This window comes from Sceloporus undulatus, chromosome 3, assembly GCF_019175285.1.
Source record: "Sceloporus undulatus isolate JIND9_A2432 ecotype Alabama chromosome 3, SceUnd_v1.1, whole genome shotgun sequence".
Classification (NCBI taxonomy): Eukaryota; Metazoa; Chordata; class Lepidosauria; order Squamata; family Phrynosomatidae; genus Sceloporus; species Sceloporus undulatus.
In genome coordinates, this window is record NC_056524.1 from 218,698,469 (window position 1) to 218,715,902 (window position 17,434).

Genomic DNA, 17,434 nt, shown 5'->3' on the forward strand with positions numbered 1-17,434 from the left:
TAAGTATGCAGAGGACTGTAGGCCTATGTGTTTTCCCACATAAGTGGAATGATTTCTTCTTGCTGCACACATAGGATTGCAAATTTAATTCCTCAGTACCTATTGCATTTGTCAGGTCTTTAGATAAGTGCAGTGAAGGGCAAAATGTAGTTTGGGGACTGTTCTGTGGTCCCTGCTGCTTCATTTCGGTCAAAAACAAGGGAAACCACATCTGGAAACTTCCAGGAGCAGCAATATGCCTGTTGAAAAGGTTATAGCACTGTTCTGTGTAAACATTAAAAAAATTCTCCCAAAAAACAGAGGTGGGCTTCTACTCACTTCTAGTTTTGTGTTGTCAGTCCCATTTTGGCAGTCTGTGCAGCCCTGGAGTGTCTTGGAATAGGAAATCGCACTTCAGACCTATTGAAGTTGCCCCCATGAGACCAGTGCATAAGGGCACACTTTTATACACTAAGACATAAATCTCTTTATTATGTAGATTTGCTGTTAACTTCAAATGGTTTTCAAGAGACCAAGTAGAAAGTATTTGGAAATATTTGTTACAAAAATAATGCAACTAGCCGGTATTGGTAATGCAAATAGCACAGCAAACATGGCTTTTATTTAACCTGTTTGTTAAGTTACAGCCCTTTTAAAGTCATGTGACAACTTATGTGCATTGCCACATTTCATAGGTTTTGTAGTTTATGTGTTTACTATCAAGCTATATCTGTTATCACCCAAGGATGTAATAAGCTGGTGTGGTGCCTTATTTTGTTTTCCCCTTAGGAAAATATTGCTATCTCAAGCTAGCATGACTGTCTCTGGAATATGTGACTTGTAAAAATCTCAGATGGCTATGGGAATACACCCTTCTTTATGTTACTCATTCTTTGCCTGGGGGAAAAACTACAGTGGTCCCTCTACATTCTCTGGGGTTAGGGGTGAAGGGCCCGCATGAATGTGGAAACACGGCAAAAAAACAACACTATTCTTTTTACCTAAGAGAATACTTCTCTAGGAATCTCCAGATCCTCCAGAGCAATGCTATGATCGAAATCTGCCTGATGTTGATCATAGAATTATGTTGGAGTACCTAGAAATGCCTACAGAAGTGTTTTCTCTAGGAATGTCTAGGTTCTCCAGCACAACTCTATGGTCAACTTCTGGCAGAGCTGCACTGGAGGACCTAAAGATTCCTAGAGATGTCATATGAATCAAAATCACAAATAATCAAATCCGCAAAAGTCAAGCTCCAAATGTGCAGGGCCAACTATACTGGAAAGAAGTAGAAGCAGTACTCTTTCCCCCCTCATTGTGTTCACTTAGCTAAAAGGAGAGAACTGTTTAAGACACACATTCAATATCACCGAGCTAAAAGTAGGTAAATACTAAATAATGTTCCCTATACACAAATGACAACTTTACCAAGAATTTAAACCACCATTTATTTGATAAGAATACAAGTTCCATGTAAACACACACAGGCCATAAGGCACTTGATTAAGACATAGTTGCTGCTCAGGCAAATTCAACTCACAGACACTTTTAGCTTCTTTCCAAATTGTCACAACACAGTTGTCAGACCAGCCTTTAAAATGTAATATTTTGATGTAATATTGCAACTATAAGGACAGAGAAATACCATTCCTAGAACACTGGTATGTTTATCATAACACCATCATTTGAATGGAAGACAGATGCCACCACCGAGTTGCCTCTTCCCCTGGGGCTGAGCTAGATTAATTTTCAGAGGAAGATGGAGAATCCCTGCTGCAGGTCCTACTGGCTAACTATTGTGAGGCTGTGAGTTTGTATCACTCCAGAAATCCCCCAATAGTAGTCTAGCCTAACAATGATACTAGCATTTAGTTTTCTGTGTGAAAAAAGTTTTGTGAATGAGAAGGCATTCAGTCAAGAGCCTTCACTTGCATTTTAAATTACGTTTACTATTTCAGTGAGAATTAGGCCTTTGCCAAATAGCAAATTCAAAGACACCGTTTGTTTGTTTTTTAAAGTGGCTGTTCACCACTGCTGACCACAACATAATGCTGGACAGAGAGATGTAACATATTTAAAAAATGGGTTTGTTCTGGGGTATTTCATTTTGATCTTATACTCTGAAGGAGCAAAAGAAACAATGACATCCTCATTCACTGGACTTTTCCCACCTCTGAAATAGACTGAGCCAATGGAATAGGAGCATAACTTTCCAATTATTCAAGGGATGTAAAACACAATGACAGGGAGTATGAATTACTGTTCTCTATACAAAGCTGTATAAACAGAGAAATTAATTTTGCAAAAAAAAAAATAGCAGAAGAATAGGCTATTGAAACCCTAAAGATTTTGTTGGACTGCAATTCCCCTCGGACTTAGCATAATCAGTAGTGAGAGGTCATGGGAATTGTAATCCAACATCATCCAGAAAGCTAACTTGCCTACTTCTGCTTTAGAATGTTTCCTCCCTGTCCCCAGGACCAAAGTTTACATGTCCCCCATAGGTTTTGGCCTACAGTTCTCTACCCATGGCCAGGATGGCTGGGATTTCTTGCCATGATTTTTTACAATTCGTTTTGCTTGAAAACATCCTCACCCTACCATGCAGCATCTCCAGAACCCACCACTGTTTTCCATCTTCAAATGATGAAAGGAAGACATGTGATATCCAGTTGCCATTTTGGAGGCACTGCCCAGAAAAACAGAGGTAAGGGGGTTACAGCAGTGGATGGATGGGTCTGAGGAAACTGGTCTGTGCCCCATACAGTTGCTCACCCCTGATTAAGAACTTTAAGATTTACAGTCCAGTGGGTCACAGCTGTGACAACATAACCACATTCTAGGCACACAAGTCACTGGAACAGTCACAATCACTTTAAAAATGAATCATGCGAGTCTCTGTAGTAGGTTTTTATAAAATTGAGAACAGGCTGTGTTCTATTTATTACTGAAGGAGATGTCCAGGCAGTGTCAAAAGGATTCAGAAGAACTGAAACACAGTTAGAAAAATTGCACCTTTCCCATAAATATGCTTCCATTGTATCTGCTTGCAACACAGCCTATTCAGCTGCTTTTTCTCCCATTGAGCAGATGCACATTTTGATTACTACTGTCCAAACTGAGATGTTTCTGACTGAACTGCTTAATTAAAGTCCCAGGAATCAGTGCTACCATTGCCACTGCCAACATTTTGAGTAGAGTGCTCCATGAGAAAATGGCATCCAAGGAGGTGATTTGTGAAAGGATTGAGCCTGTCTGGACACATACAAAGTTATATGGGATGAGGCCTGCATAAATAAGAAGATAATCCTTGTGTTAGGAAAGTTTTTACATATCACAAATGCACCTCTGATCCCTGTGGGTAATATCTACCTGTACAGAATTTTTTTCAAGGCTGTGTATTACATTACAAATCTAATTGTTCTTAGCTATAGATACAGAGCGAAAATATCTGGCCATCAATGAAGGATCAAACACTTTCAAAGTTCAGAAAAGAAAAAAGGATAAAAATATATATACCTGTAGTTTGAACCAAGCAGAGAAGTTGTTATTTTTCCACTACTCAAGGTGAAGGCTTTCTTAACTGAACAATTAGAAGTATGTCAGGTTCCCCAGCAACAGTGTGTATATCTCAATATATTTAACCTACTCCATGAGGAAGTTTTATAATATTATTCAGTGCCATAGAAAAAATTGATTACCTTCTGACATTACCTTAGGGATGCTATTCCATTTTCACATTAAGGAGGGCATTAGTCTTAGAATAATCTTCACACTGACAGTTTTTCCTAGTGTCTTCCAAGAGGAGAAATGCAATAGGCCCAACAGAAAAACAAAAACAAAGGAGTTCTCTTTCTCTTTAATTTTAATATTAACTATGTATAACGAACTGCTATCAAAGGACACCAGAAATAAATAAATAAATAAAATAAAATTTTAGAAAATGCTCCCAGGTAGATTACAAATCACATTGCAGTTTCTATTATCTGGCCAGGAGAGTCCATTTGGATACACACACAATGAAAAAATACATCCACTGCCATGGAAAAGGGAAAAGAGGGAGAGTAGTTTAGTGTATCGTAGCATATAAAAGAATATAAACATTTTTTTCCTTACCTATGAAAACAGAGAAGAAGAATTGAGTCACAGGGATGTTTAAGATTGGAGATGTCAGATTCAGAAACCAATTTGGAGTCATGGGGAATAGCCTCAGAAACAACAAGAAAAAGAACAAAGAATTTTTGTTCTCCTCCACCTGCCACAAAAAAGAAAAAAACCTAGTCAAACTGTTTTTCACCATTAGATTTTATTTTTTCAAACCTTATCCAAACACTGTAATGCAGAGTAAAAGTTGTAACTGATACTATCACTAGCAATTTAGGCATGCGGAATGAACTATGGTTTGAATCCCAAGTTTGGGTGTGCCAGTGGTACTGTCTCCCGAGTTGAATTCCACTCCCAGAATTTTTGCCATTTTCCTTACCACTGCAGCCCCTTATCTATTCCTCCCTACCAAATCTCCAGAGGGCTGCAAGATCCTCTAGAATGAGCAGTGGAGGCTGCAGGGAAGAATCAGCTAATGGCAGGATCCTCTATTGGTTCTTTGTACTTAATAACTTGTTTGAGGGATAAAATCACGGTTTTGCTTTCAAGACTTAATCCCAAGATTGCAAAAGTAAACTGGGAGTCCTCCTTGTAAGACTATTGCTCATCTAACGCCATACTGTTCCCTATAATTCAGACACAACTCTTTCCTACAACTACAAGAGGGATGAGCAAAGTGAGGCCTTCATGCTGCTTATATGCCCCCCCGAGGTCTCCCTCCTTTTTTACACACACACACACACATTGCAAAAAATATTTTTACGCCAAATATCCAAAAATGTATTTCCACACTTTTGGACCCCCATGTGCTGAATTCAGAATTAAATTTTGTGATTTGTTTTTGCAACAAAAAAAGGTTTAGCCTCAAGGTTTTGTCCCAAAATGCCCAACAGAAAGGCCCAAAACATGTCCTCATGTCCCATAGAGAGTGGTGGTTTATGTTTGTCTGTTTTTGTAAGGGCAGATGCAAACCTCTAAGTTAATCTGGAGGGCTAGCACAGGCCCCTAGTCTTTCAGCTCTGAACTAAGTTCAGTATTAGGTATTGAACTGAAGACCTTGTGCATGCACAGCTTGTGCTCTGTCACTGAGCTACAGTCCTTATTTGCTACTCTGTCAAAAAGTGTTTTTTCCAATTGAAATATTATAGTGTTGTGGGCTCTTTTACCTTTTTTTGAAGCATGGCAACTTTTTCAGGAAAGTAGTAGACAACTATTTTTTTCCCAAACGCATTGGAGAGTCCGTAGCAGCAAGTGGCACCAACGGAAGTCAAAGCAGAACACAACAGGAGTCCTGTCCATGGTCCAAAGAGAGCCCCAGCAAGGATGTTCTGTTAGAGCAAAACTAGACAGTGATCCAGTCCACAATAAACTGGGGGGAAAGTATGAAGGACTCTATGAACCAGAGGAACATATATCTTTTCTAGATCTGACCAATGATCCTCCTAGTACAGCACAGTAACCAGGAAACCCATAAAGGCAACAAATCTCCAACATATTTAGGCAACTAGAATGTAGAGGCAAAGTACCTGTGAAACTTAAAGCCCCATTCAAATAGTACAAGTAATAGCTATGAATAAAACTATACCCCCATCCTTGTTTGAAACCAACGAAACCAGAAGCCATCATGTGACAAAGAATTCCACAAATACTTTTTTTCTTTGCTCCACAGCTTCAAAAAGTTATTTTGGACTATAATTCCTAAAGTTCCTCAACCATTTTTCCAAGCTCTACATCTGTTTCCAATTTGGTAAGATCCCAGTTCAGGTATTTAAGATAAACACTTGAACAGTGTATCTTCATGACGGCAGAGGTGTGCATGTCTACCCATGCTGACCATTTTCTGATTGTTAACATAATTTACATTTTCTGCACTCTACAATATTTTTCAGATAGATGAAACAAAGTATACAGTATTCAAAATTTAACCATGCCCTAGATGTATATCATTTACTGATTTATACAAAGGTGTTGTAATACTAGCTTTTTATTCTTTTTACTTTCAAATGCATTTTTTTAAACTTTCAAATGTATACTGTGATCAGTAGCCCAATCCAATGGTTCATGTTTACCATTAGATCTTTGCTACTGAATGTGACAGAAAGGAAGAAGATACTTCAAGGAAAAATATTAAAAGGCACAATTATTACTGCAACAAATATTACAGGTATTTATATCAATATTATATTTTGAGTTCCATAAATTAGTAACTGATACCACATGTAATTAAGTTTGCAGTATTCTGCTTCCACAAGTAAAGTCAAATCATTTCAACTATTTTCATGTTGACATTTGAGTTATATGCCAGACATCAGTGCTCCATTCTTTGTTGGCCAGAGCTTAAGTTTTACACCACTTCACAAATACCTGCTGAAAAAAGTTGTGGAATTAGTAATACATGTTCAGCTCTAATGATTTCTTTCTGAAGAGCCCAAGTACACTTTCAGTGCATATTGATGTGAGCAAAACATGATTTTCACATAGGATTCTACATTACTTGTAAATTAATGGTGTAGCATAGTCCCTAGCAGGAATCTGATTTAACCAGTGACAAAATTACACAATAATAATATATGCCTGAGTGGTAAACCAGTGCAAGACGTTAGCAGACAAGTTTTTCAAAACCTATGACAGTAGGAGGGAGAGGCAGATTTTTAGCAACATGGAGGAAAGACAATCATCTGGAGCATTGTGGATTATATACATACCAGAAAGCTGGAACCTGGTATAGCAAAGCACTGCTTGTATAGATAGGCACTGCAGAACAGCAGCAACACATATGTGTGATGCTCTCTGTTGTAGTACCGTAGAAACTCTGCAAGTTCTTGCAGTTCTTCTAGGTCTGAAGGGAACTTTAATGACCTAACAAATAAAGAAGATAATCAGTGGAGACACAACAATTCAGATGCTGCCAGAGAAGGACTTAATACTGCAGGTGGAACACAGGTGCTGAAACTGCAAAAACTGCCTCATCACCTTGAAGACTAAAAGGTTTATTGCAATGTGACCTTTCAATAGGTCAATAAGCCAGTTTAGTTGCCTAGACTTGTTCTCTTGCTGCTACAAATTTAGTGCCTAATCTTCTGAGATGCAGTTAAAGTGAACTGTCACATTAAGTTTGCTTTTTTTCTGTTCTTTTAAAATCTGACGATGAACCTTTTCCACAGTTTTAAATACAAATCAGTCTTTTAAACTTTGTCAATAAAATATACTGGTAAGCACTTAGAGCAGGAATGTGCAATTTGTGGCTCTCCATGTATAGATGGACTGCACTGTCTCACCAGTGCCACCTAGGGCCGATGAGTGTTGTAATCTGACATTACCTGAAGAACCACATATTACCCACCCTGAATTAAAACGTGGGGGGAAGAGGAGAAATAGTTGAGCAATAGTCTACATTACTGTATTATCTACAATACAACTAGCTTAGCCTACAACAGTACAGTACAGTGTTACGTCAGCTGGGTAAAGATCACAAACTCATAATTGAAATGTCTGAGGAGAGACATTCAGTGAGTTAATGCTCTTACTATAAAGATGGATTGCCCAACTTTAAGTCTACTATTTTGAATGGTTGTGTAGTCACACACATGGGATATGCACATGTTCATGAGAACAAAACACAGGACACTGGGGAGGAAAAGACCACCACTATTTCCCTCAAGGGTCCTCTCAGCCAATTTTAAAGCTCCACAAGACAAATATACCAATGTTGCTGTACCCTGTTGGCTGGAGATCGCATCTCCCTTCTGCTGGAGATATATGGAATACTCAGTTTTGATATATTGTGTTAGCCAATATCAGTAATCCTCTACAGGGATAAGAAAGTCAATCTTTTGTTGTAAATAAGCAGCAAGAAAAAGAGTGCAAGTATACTGCCACTTAATTACCTCACGCTTATAGAAAAATCAGGCGAGAATTAACATTGAACTTGATATATCCAGTGTGAACCCTTGACCAAATTCTAGTTGAAGCTCATTTAACACAAAGGCCAAACTTCTCAGTTGCTCACCTTCGCTCCTTCCTGACTTCCTTTCAGCAAAAAACTAAGAAACGACTATTTAGCCAAAGTAAGCCCAGACCCTTAGATTCAAAAATCTAAATGGCATTACCTAGTCTATATAGGTTTGTGCAAATTAAATTGTGATTCACATGACCCAACATAATTTGGTTTCAATAAGTCCCAGCTAGCTACTTTCCAAGGAAGAATGAACAGTATCTTTACCCTATGGCTTAACACTAACACAGAGTTAGCAAAAAAATGAACATGCAACATAGCAAAGCAAAGAAAATGATTTTTACTAGCTCAGTTAAAGCAAGCATCCAATTAAATTGTTAGTGCACTGTACATTAGTGAAATTAATAAAAGCTAGATTTTATTCAATAGGGACTAACAGAAGGATAACTATTGCTTAGGCTGTATTTTCCCCCTGTAATGCTCAATTGAAACTTATCAATTCTGCTTATCATTAGTTCCCCTTTAAAACTGTAACTAATTGATACATATTCAGCTTTCAAAAACTTATCTTGAAAGAAGCAGTTATTTACATTTTGTTTTTAAAAAATACAGCCTTAATTACTATAAGATACTTGCTGGGTTAGGAATTGCAGAAAAGAGTTGCAGTCAATTTCAGTACCTGAGGGTTGTGCTGGGCTACTGCTTAGCTTTGATTTTGTGGGGAAAGGCTGGTGGTTTTTACAAATATTTATTTAACAGAACAGTTATTCAAACTTCTGATATACATATAACCTAAAGTCAAAAGAAATGGAAAAAAAGTCAATTACATTCTCTACAGTGAAATGACAAGGATCAGTCCTAACTAAAGTGTATTTCTTGGTCTGGAAAAATGTAGATGGTCCAGACCATCTACATTTTCCATTTAGTTTAATACCTGTTCAGTCTTTCATTTAGAGAGTAAGTAAGATCCAAGATTCCGGAAGCTAGGGACCAGAAATGTGGAGTACAATTTTTGCTGATATTGTATGGCTGACTGCACCCTTACAAGTTCACAGATGCATAATAACCAAGATGGCATTTATGACTGAAGAGTTTTGTTGCATCTTACAGAAAAGACACTAAACTGTTTTGGACTAGAATATTTTAGATTAAGCATCCAATGACGTAGGCCCTTTGCCTACAGAAAGAAGATAAAAATACACTTCATCCTACTTATCTCCTCCCAGAGCAATATTGGAATACAAGCAACCCCTTGGTGTCTGCTGGGGTTTGGTTCCAGGACCTTCCCATGCATACCAAAATCCATGGCTGCTCAAGTCCCATTAACTATGACGGCGTAGTGAAATGATTTCCTGTATACAAAATGGCAAAATCAAAGTTTGCTTTTTGGAATTTATGATTTAAAAAAAATATTTTCAAGCCACAGATGGCTGAATCCATGGATAAGGAATCTGTGGATAAAGAGGGCCAACTGTACTGTAAATTAATAGTGTCACTATTTATTTAAGGGGCACTCCATTATCAAATCACTGTGGCTAAATGGGCTCCTGAGGGTACTTTAATTCCCAATCATTTTGTGACTAGCTTTCTTTGTTTCTTCATTATTATTTTTTAGGACAAAGCATACTTTATTGTACTGCAACATCAAAAATACATGTAGATTATATGAAGGGCTGTGCCAATATCAAATTGCCCAGCTAGTGAAACTAAGCTATTGAAATAAGAGGGATCTACTGAAGTCACTAATACGGGTTATTCATGAGAGACACAAGTACACTATTGTTTAAGTATCCTGATTCAACCCAACTGCGTTTTCCGTTTAAGTTGCATTTTTTTGTTATTGTTAATCACCATTGAATTGATCCTGACTCATGGTGACCCTGTGGATGAGACACCTCCAAGACTCCCTAACCTCCAATGTTCTACTCAGGTCCTGCAACTTCATACCTATGACCTCTTTAATAGAGTCCATCCATCTGGCATGCAGCATTCCTCTATTTCTGCTTCCCTTCACCTTTCCTACCATTATTGTCTTTTCTTATGAGTCAGCCATTTTCATGATGTACCCAAAGTACAACAGTCTCAGTTTGATCATCTTGGCTTCCAGGGAGATTTCAGGCTTGATCTATTAAAGGACCCATCTGTTTGTCTTTTTGATTATCTATGGTATCCTTGGTACTCTTCTTCAGCACATCTCAAATGAATTGATTTTTTTCCTAGCCACTTTCTTCATTGTCCATCTCACATCCGTACATGGTGATGGGGAATACTATGGTTTGTATGATTCTAACCAAAGTGCTCAGTTGTATATTTTTACTCTTTAGGATTTTTTCTAGTCCTTTCATAGCTGCCCTCCCCTAGTCTTCTTCTGATTTCTTGACTACAGTCTCCATTCAGATCAATGTTTGATCTTAGGTATGGGAATGCTTTTACTATTTTGATTTCTTCAGTCCAAAACACACAGCAGAAATAATCCACTTTGAGACCTTTTTAACTGCCCTGGCTCAGTGCTAGGGAATGCTGAGAACTCTAATTTTGTGAGACATTTAGCCTTCTCTGCCAGAGATACCTTTGGTGCCACAGTAAACTACAAATTCCCAAGATTCCCTAGCACTGAGGTAGGGCAGTTAAAGTGGTCTCAAACTGGATTATTTCTGCAGTGTGTTTTTGGACCTAAGTCTCTTCTCATAGGGTATGGTTTTTATCTTTTTAAACTATTTGATATTTTAACATGTAATTTATTTTAACTATTGCAGTAATTTAATACTGTTTTAATGTACTATTTTTGTATGCATTTAATTGTAGTGGGTTTTTTAAATGTTATAAGCCGCCCTGAGTCCCACTCTTGGGAGAAGGGGGGATAATAATAATAATAATAATTTCCTGTAGTAGGTTTCATAACAACCTCTTAAGCCTGGATCTTAGTAGTTAGGCTGAGCATGCAGCAGCACATTTCTGTGAAGGGCAGCAGTGTCCAGTTTCGGCAGGGCTCTATTTTTAGCAGGCTGATTCTCCCTCCAGGAGATCCCAGGACCTTCAGTTCTCATAAGAATGTCATAGAATCATAGAGCGGGAAGAGACCACTAGGGAAATTCAGTCCAACCCCCTGCCATGCAGGAACTCACAATCAAAGAACTGCCCCAGAAATAATCCAGCTCTGCTCTCCTGATGTTAAGGTGGAAACTCTTTTCCCGTAGCTTCCATCCATTGTTCCAGGTCCTATTCTCTGGAGCAGAAAAAAATTGCTCCATCCTCAATGTGGCACCCCTTCAAATACTTAAACAGGGCTATCATATCATCTCTTAACCTTCTCTTTTCCAGGCTAAAGATACCCAGATCCCTAAGTCTCTCCTCATTAGGCATGGTTTCCAGACCTTTCACCATTTTAGTCGCCCTCCTCTGGACACACTCCAGCTTCTCAATGTCCTTTTTGAACTGTAGTTCTGAGCACTGGACACAGTATTCCAGGTGAGACCTGACCAAAGCAGAATAGAGTGGTACTATTTACTTCCCTTCATATAGGGCTATCAGAAACCTTACTGAAGGACAAAACTGAAGGAGAGGGAGGCACATTCTGGAACTACCATTAAGAAAAGGCTTTCACCCTCATTCCTCCATTGTGATCCTGAACTAAATTATCCTCCTGTAATGCCTATTTGAGTCTTCCTGGGGGCTGTCCCTTTCATGTGATACCTTTACTGGCCAACCAAAATGCACAGTATATTTGTTGCAAGCTTTCGAAGCTCCATAGGCTGCTTCATCAGGCAAGATGTTACAAACCAAACAGAAGAAACAAAACAATTGGAAATGTTAGTCAGATGCCTGCATGTTGTTTCAGTCCTTAGAAAAGATGTTATGTGAGTATATATTTTGCAGGCAGGCTCCTCCTCTTTCTGACCATGCAGCAATAGGGAGATTTTTTTCTCCTGTTTGGTTTGTAACATTTTGCCTGATGAAGAAACCCATGCAGCTTCAAAAGCCTGCAACAAGTAATTTTTGTTTGCATTTGTTAAATGGCCAACCCAGCTACCTCTGCATGTTTTCAGTAGTCTTTATGGTTTTACATTTTAGGAATGAAGAGACCAGTGCATGCATCTTCACAGTGAAAGAATAGTATGGCATGTGGAGATATATGCAACAAGTATATTGTGCATTTCAGTTGGCCAATAAAGGTATCACTGATGGATTTTTGTTTAATAATAATAATAAACTTTATCTTTACCCTGCCTCGCTGTCAGGATCGAGGTGGCTTACAATAAAATCTACACCATACAAAAGTAATCCCAATTATTCCCTCCCCCCTTAAAACATTACAATTGTAAAGATTAATTTAAAAACCAGAATTATAACCAGATTTACTAGGGAGACCTGGAGCCAATTGGAAAGGAAAACATAGTTTATTGCTGTAGCGTTCATAGAGGAAATACATCCAAATTGCTGGGAACTCACAAGCTTTTATAGTACTTTGAACAAAGAAAACTACAAATTACATTCTTTGAATTAAACATTTACACCCCTGTATATTCAATGGATACTCTAATATTACACCTAACATACATCTCTATCCCTTGTGGGGTAGCCATCAATTAAACTATTATCTATATGGTTTTCTTTCACTGTCTCCAATTGTCCTGTATTTCTGTATTGCATCTTTTTGTTTTGAACAATAGCTTAAAGCAGGAGCCAATTCAGGGCCATTGCATTCCAAAGCCAAGGATTTGACATGACCTGAAATAGCAACCTTTGTTCTCAATACATTTCAGCACTATAATTTTCAACTCTTGAGTATAAGTAAAATTCAAATCTACTCTGTATGACTGTAAGTAACATTTAAACATTAAAAGATTAAACATTAAAGATGCCAGCCACAGATGCTGGCAAAACGTCAGGAATAAACTCTTCTAGGACATGGCCACATAGCCTAAAAACCCACAAAAACTATTAAACATATGTTTGCATTTGTTAAAAGGCCAACAGAGCATGTTTCCCTTTCATGTGAGTTTTGGCTGGTTCCCTCCTGGCTATCTTTCTCAAGGCAAGCAAAGACCTTTTTAAAAAAATATTATTTAAGTAAGCCTTTTGCAGCAGGTGGAGGTTTCCATTGGATGTGGTGCGTATCTGTGTGTATGCATTATGCTTTTAAAAGTGTTTCCAGGTTCACCCAGGAAAGCTCACAAACAACAAGCACTCATGCAAGGGCCATGGAAAGAAGGCAGAGAGAGAGATCCAGCTGGGTGCTCAGCTATAGCTCCTTTTCATCCTGGAGAGAAGTGACCAGTGGGGTCCCACAGGGCTCTGTCCTGGGCCCAATGCTATTCAACATCTTTATCAATGACTTGGAGGACAGAATTGGGAGCATACTCATCAAATTTGCAGATGACACCAAATTAGGAGGAATAGCTAATACCCCAGAGGACAGGATCAAAATTCAAAACGACCTGAATAGATTTGAAAGCTGGGCCAAAGCTAACAAAATGAAATTCAACACAGAGAAATGTAAGGTACTGCACTGAGGGCAGAAAAATGAAATGCACAGATATAGGATGGGCGACACCTGGCTTAAGGAGGCTACATGGGAAAGGGACCTAGGAGTCCAAGTAGACCACAAGTTGAACATGAGTCAACAGTGTGATGCGGCAGCTAACAAGGCCAATGCGATTTTAGGCTGCATCAATAGAAGTCTAGTGTCTAGATCAAGGGAAGTAATAGTGCCACTCTATTCTGCCTTTGTCAGGCCCCACCTGGAATATTGTGTCCAGTTCTGGGCACCACAATTAAAAAAGGACATTGAGAAACTGGAGCCATGTGTCCAAAGGAGGAAGACTAAAATGGTGAAGGGTCTGGAAACCATGTCCTATGAGGAAAGGGAGCTGGGGATGTTTAGCCTGGAGAAGAGAAGGTTAAGAGGTTATATGATAGCCCTGTTTAAATACTTGAAGGGATGTCATGTTGAGGAGGGAGCAAGATTGTTTTCTGCTGCTCCAGAGACTAGAATGTGGCACAATGGATGCAAGCTCCAGGAAAAGAGATTCCACCTAAACATTAGGAGGAAGTTCCTGCCAGTAAGAGCTGTTTGGCCATGGAATATGCTGCCTTGGAGAGTAGTGGTGTCTCTTTCCTTGGAGGTCTTTAAGCAGAGGCTGGATGGCCATCTGTCACAGGGGGTGCTTTGACTGGGAGTTCCTGCATGGCAGAAGGGGGCTGGACTGGATCAGGGCCCTTGGGCTCCCTTCCTTCCAACTCTAGCATTCCATGATTCTATGGTTCACTCAAGCCACTCACAGGGCAGCAGCAAGGGAGGGAGCAGCCACTTCCACTCACCGGCTTCCCTCGCGGGGTCCTCCGGGGAGCCTCACCGACAGCAAGTAGAGTCCGGCGGTGGCGGTCCCCAGGACGAACAAGAACCCGGACAGCGACCTCATCGCTGGACACTTGCAATGGCCACCGGCCGGAACCAAAGAGGAGGAGGAACTCGAGGCACCCGGAACCTAAAGGCGGTGCACTCCTGGCAACTGAAGCCAAGTCCGCCGCCCATACTGTCCCCCATCAGCACTCCCCAATGCTCCCAAAGAACCAAGGAGAGGCAGAACCGGAACTTCCTGTGCCAAAGGATGGTCCACCTGTTGGGTCTATCCTTCCTCGCTCTCTATGGCAGGCAGGGCTCCCCTGCAACCTATTTATGTACAGTATTTGTCTATTTATTTATTGTATTTCTACCCCTCTCTTCAGTCATAAAGGCTCCCAGGGAGGCTTACAGAGAGTTAATTGGACTATTTAATAAATCAGTGGCCCCCAAACTGTGCCCTTAAGAGATTTTGGACTCCATCTCCCAGAAGCCTCTGCCATGTTGGCAAACAGCCTGGGATTTTGGGAGCTGGAGTCCAAAATTCCTTTAAAGAGCACAGTTTGGAAACCATTGAATTTGGGGACCACATAACATGTCAAACTGGCTTGTTTGCAAGTGTCATATGAAGAAATTGTACTTGGTTTTGCTGTGATACTTATGAGATAAAACATGTGTTTTATCTCTTAACTAGCACTAACTATTCAGGTCCTTCAACAATCAGACACTTAGGTTTTCCACAAGTGAACGTTACCCTGATCCTTGCATTATGTATACTATATATATAGAATAACACATACTATACAATATATACAGGGGCAGGTTTACTCTTATCTATTTTATTGTTTGTATGTATAGCGCAGTGCAAATCTACAGTGCTATATAAATAAAGCATTTTACACACACACACACACTATATATATGTATGATGTATATTATGTATACTATATACAATGGGACCCTGTTATCCACTGGGGTTTGGTTCTGTGGATAACAAAATCCGTGGATGCTCAAGTCCTATTAAATATAATGGCAGATAAAGTGACATCCCTTAAATAAAATGGAAAGTCAGTGTTTGCTATTTAGAATTTATACTTTTAAAAATATTTTCAAGCCGTGGGCGCTTGAATCTGTTGATAAAAAAATCTGTGCATAAGGAGGGCTGATTGTATTATGCATATAGGGATTTTGGACTCCAGCTGCCAGAATCCCATACTATTGTGATTGTGGCTTCTGGGAGCTGAAGTCCAAAATCTCTTGAAGGGCACAGTTTGGGGACCACTGCAACTGATGTTAACCATGGTTTGTTACTTAAGCCATGAATTGCATGGCAGAGGACTAATAATTTGTGGCTTCTCTTCATCATGTATAGTTTGCTTCAGGTCTGTTTCTCCCATGCCCCTTTTGTGCATGTACACTCATCCCTTCCATTCGCAGGGAATCTGTTCCAGACCCCACCCCCACAAATTGGAAGAACCGCAAATATTGGCGCCCCATTGAATATAATGGGCATGTGCTGCTATGTGCACATGCCCCATTGTGTCTCTCTTGGCTTCCCATCTGTGGAAAATCAAAACCACAAATGGGAAGTCAGCAAATCCAGAGGGACAACTGCATATTCTATAAAAGATTTAACTACAGAAAAAGCTGTCTATTGCCAGCTGAAAAGGAACAGGCTCTCTGCTACTCTTTTTTTGGCTGGCTTCAAGGCGGATTGAGGCCACGGCGTGTGGTTCCATGATTCTGTGATATGCACTGGTTTACTGGCAGAGCTATTGCATAAGTCCTGATATTGGCCTGATAATACAATCTTAAACCAGGTAAATTACAGCCTCCATTCTCTTTTTTTGTCTGTCAGTGTTTTCCATTTCAGGCACGTTCTGACAGTTGTGACAGTTGGTAGCAAGCAATTTGGAGGTGTTCATTTCAAGATGAAGAGATATGGGGCTAATTTTTTTTCTTATCATGAACTGAGAGTACACAAGCGCAGGCTAATAATTTCAACCAAAAAACCGAGACAAATGTCCATCTCCCGGATTTGGTGGTGAAGCCTAGGGATACGTCACCATATCATAGAAATCCCCAAAAGATTACTACACCACAGGATTCTTTTCCTCTGGAGGAAGGCACAGCACAAGGAAGAGGAAGAAGAGGAGGAAAGTGCAGCATGAGGTGGGAGGCGAGGCAGGAAGAGGAAGAGGAGGAAGAAGGTACAGCGCAGCATGATGCGAGAGGAGGAAAAGGAAGGTGCGCCAAGGTAAAGCAGGAAGAGGAAGGCATCATGCAGCGTGACATGGGAGGAGGAAGAAGAAGGCATGCTGAGGTCTTGCATTGAGTTGGGAAGTGGAATTGATCTGAGTGCCATCCTTAATTTGAGGGCTAGTTTTACTCACATGCTGATTCCTCCAACATGGTAAGCAAGGAACTTAAAGAAACCTCAGAAAGGGAGTCAGGATTCTTCTGCATATAGTACATAACAGTTCTTTGGGTGTATTGCACTTTGTCTTATCCCACAGAATTGACAGTGCAGATTTATCAGGGGTTTTTTTTTTTTTACAATAGCCATAAAAAACTAACCTTCAGGATCCACTCAGGATTAATAAGGAGGCACTATCAAGCACATTATGTGTTTTGATGGCAAATGTAGTAGCATTGCACAGTAAGGGCCCAAACAGACAGGCCAAAATAAAGCTGCTTCGGGTCACTTTGGAGTATGCTGGTTAAATGATGCATGTGTCCTAAGAGTCCAAAAGCCGTGCCAAAGCTTCTGGTCTCTTAAGATGCCTGTGTCATTTAAACAGCATACCTCCAAAGTGACCTGAAGCAGCTTTATTTTGACCTGTCTGTTCGGGCCCTAAGATATTGAAAAGCCTTCAGACCTAGAATTCTTATACTTGGTGTGTTCACATTCCCTTGGTAACTTTGCTTGCCCCTTTTCTTTGGATGTCTGAAAAATATTTCTAAATGGTCAACCAAAGTGTTAAGTTACTGTAATGCTAGAAATGTGGGCACTGGCTGAAAACTTCATTAAGGGGCAGAATTCCTATGAAAGG

At 39.7% G+C, this 17,434-nt stretch overlaps 2 protein-coding genes across 2 annotated transcripts in view; both read right to left on the bottom strand.

The window, feature by feature from the left end:
- The window catches only part of C3H3orf70 (chromosome 3 C3orf70 homolog), a 362,205-nt gene that overhangs the window by 147,200 nt on the left and 197,571 nt on the right, over positions 1–17,434 (bottom strand). The window lies entirely within an intron of this gene.
- Positions 1,409–14,510, bottom strand: TMEM41A (transmembrane protein 41A). Its single transcript, XM_042460555.1, has 5 exons — positions 14,360–14,510; positions 6,789–6,942; positions 5,250–5,411; positions 4,096–4,234; positions 1,409–3,266 (listed from the first exon to the last, which is right to left on the bottom strand). The coding sequence occupies exons 1-5, from the start codon at positions 14,458–14,460 to the stop codon at positions 3,043–3,045; spliced, it is 780 nt and encodes a 259-aa protein (XP_042316489.1). The 5' UTR covers positions 14,461–14,510; the 3' UTR covers positions 1,409–3,042.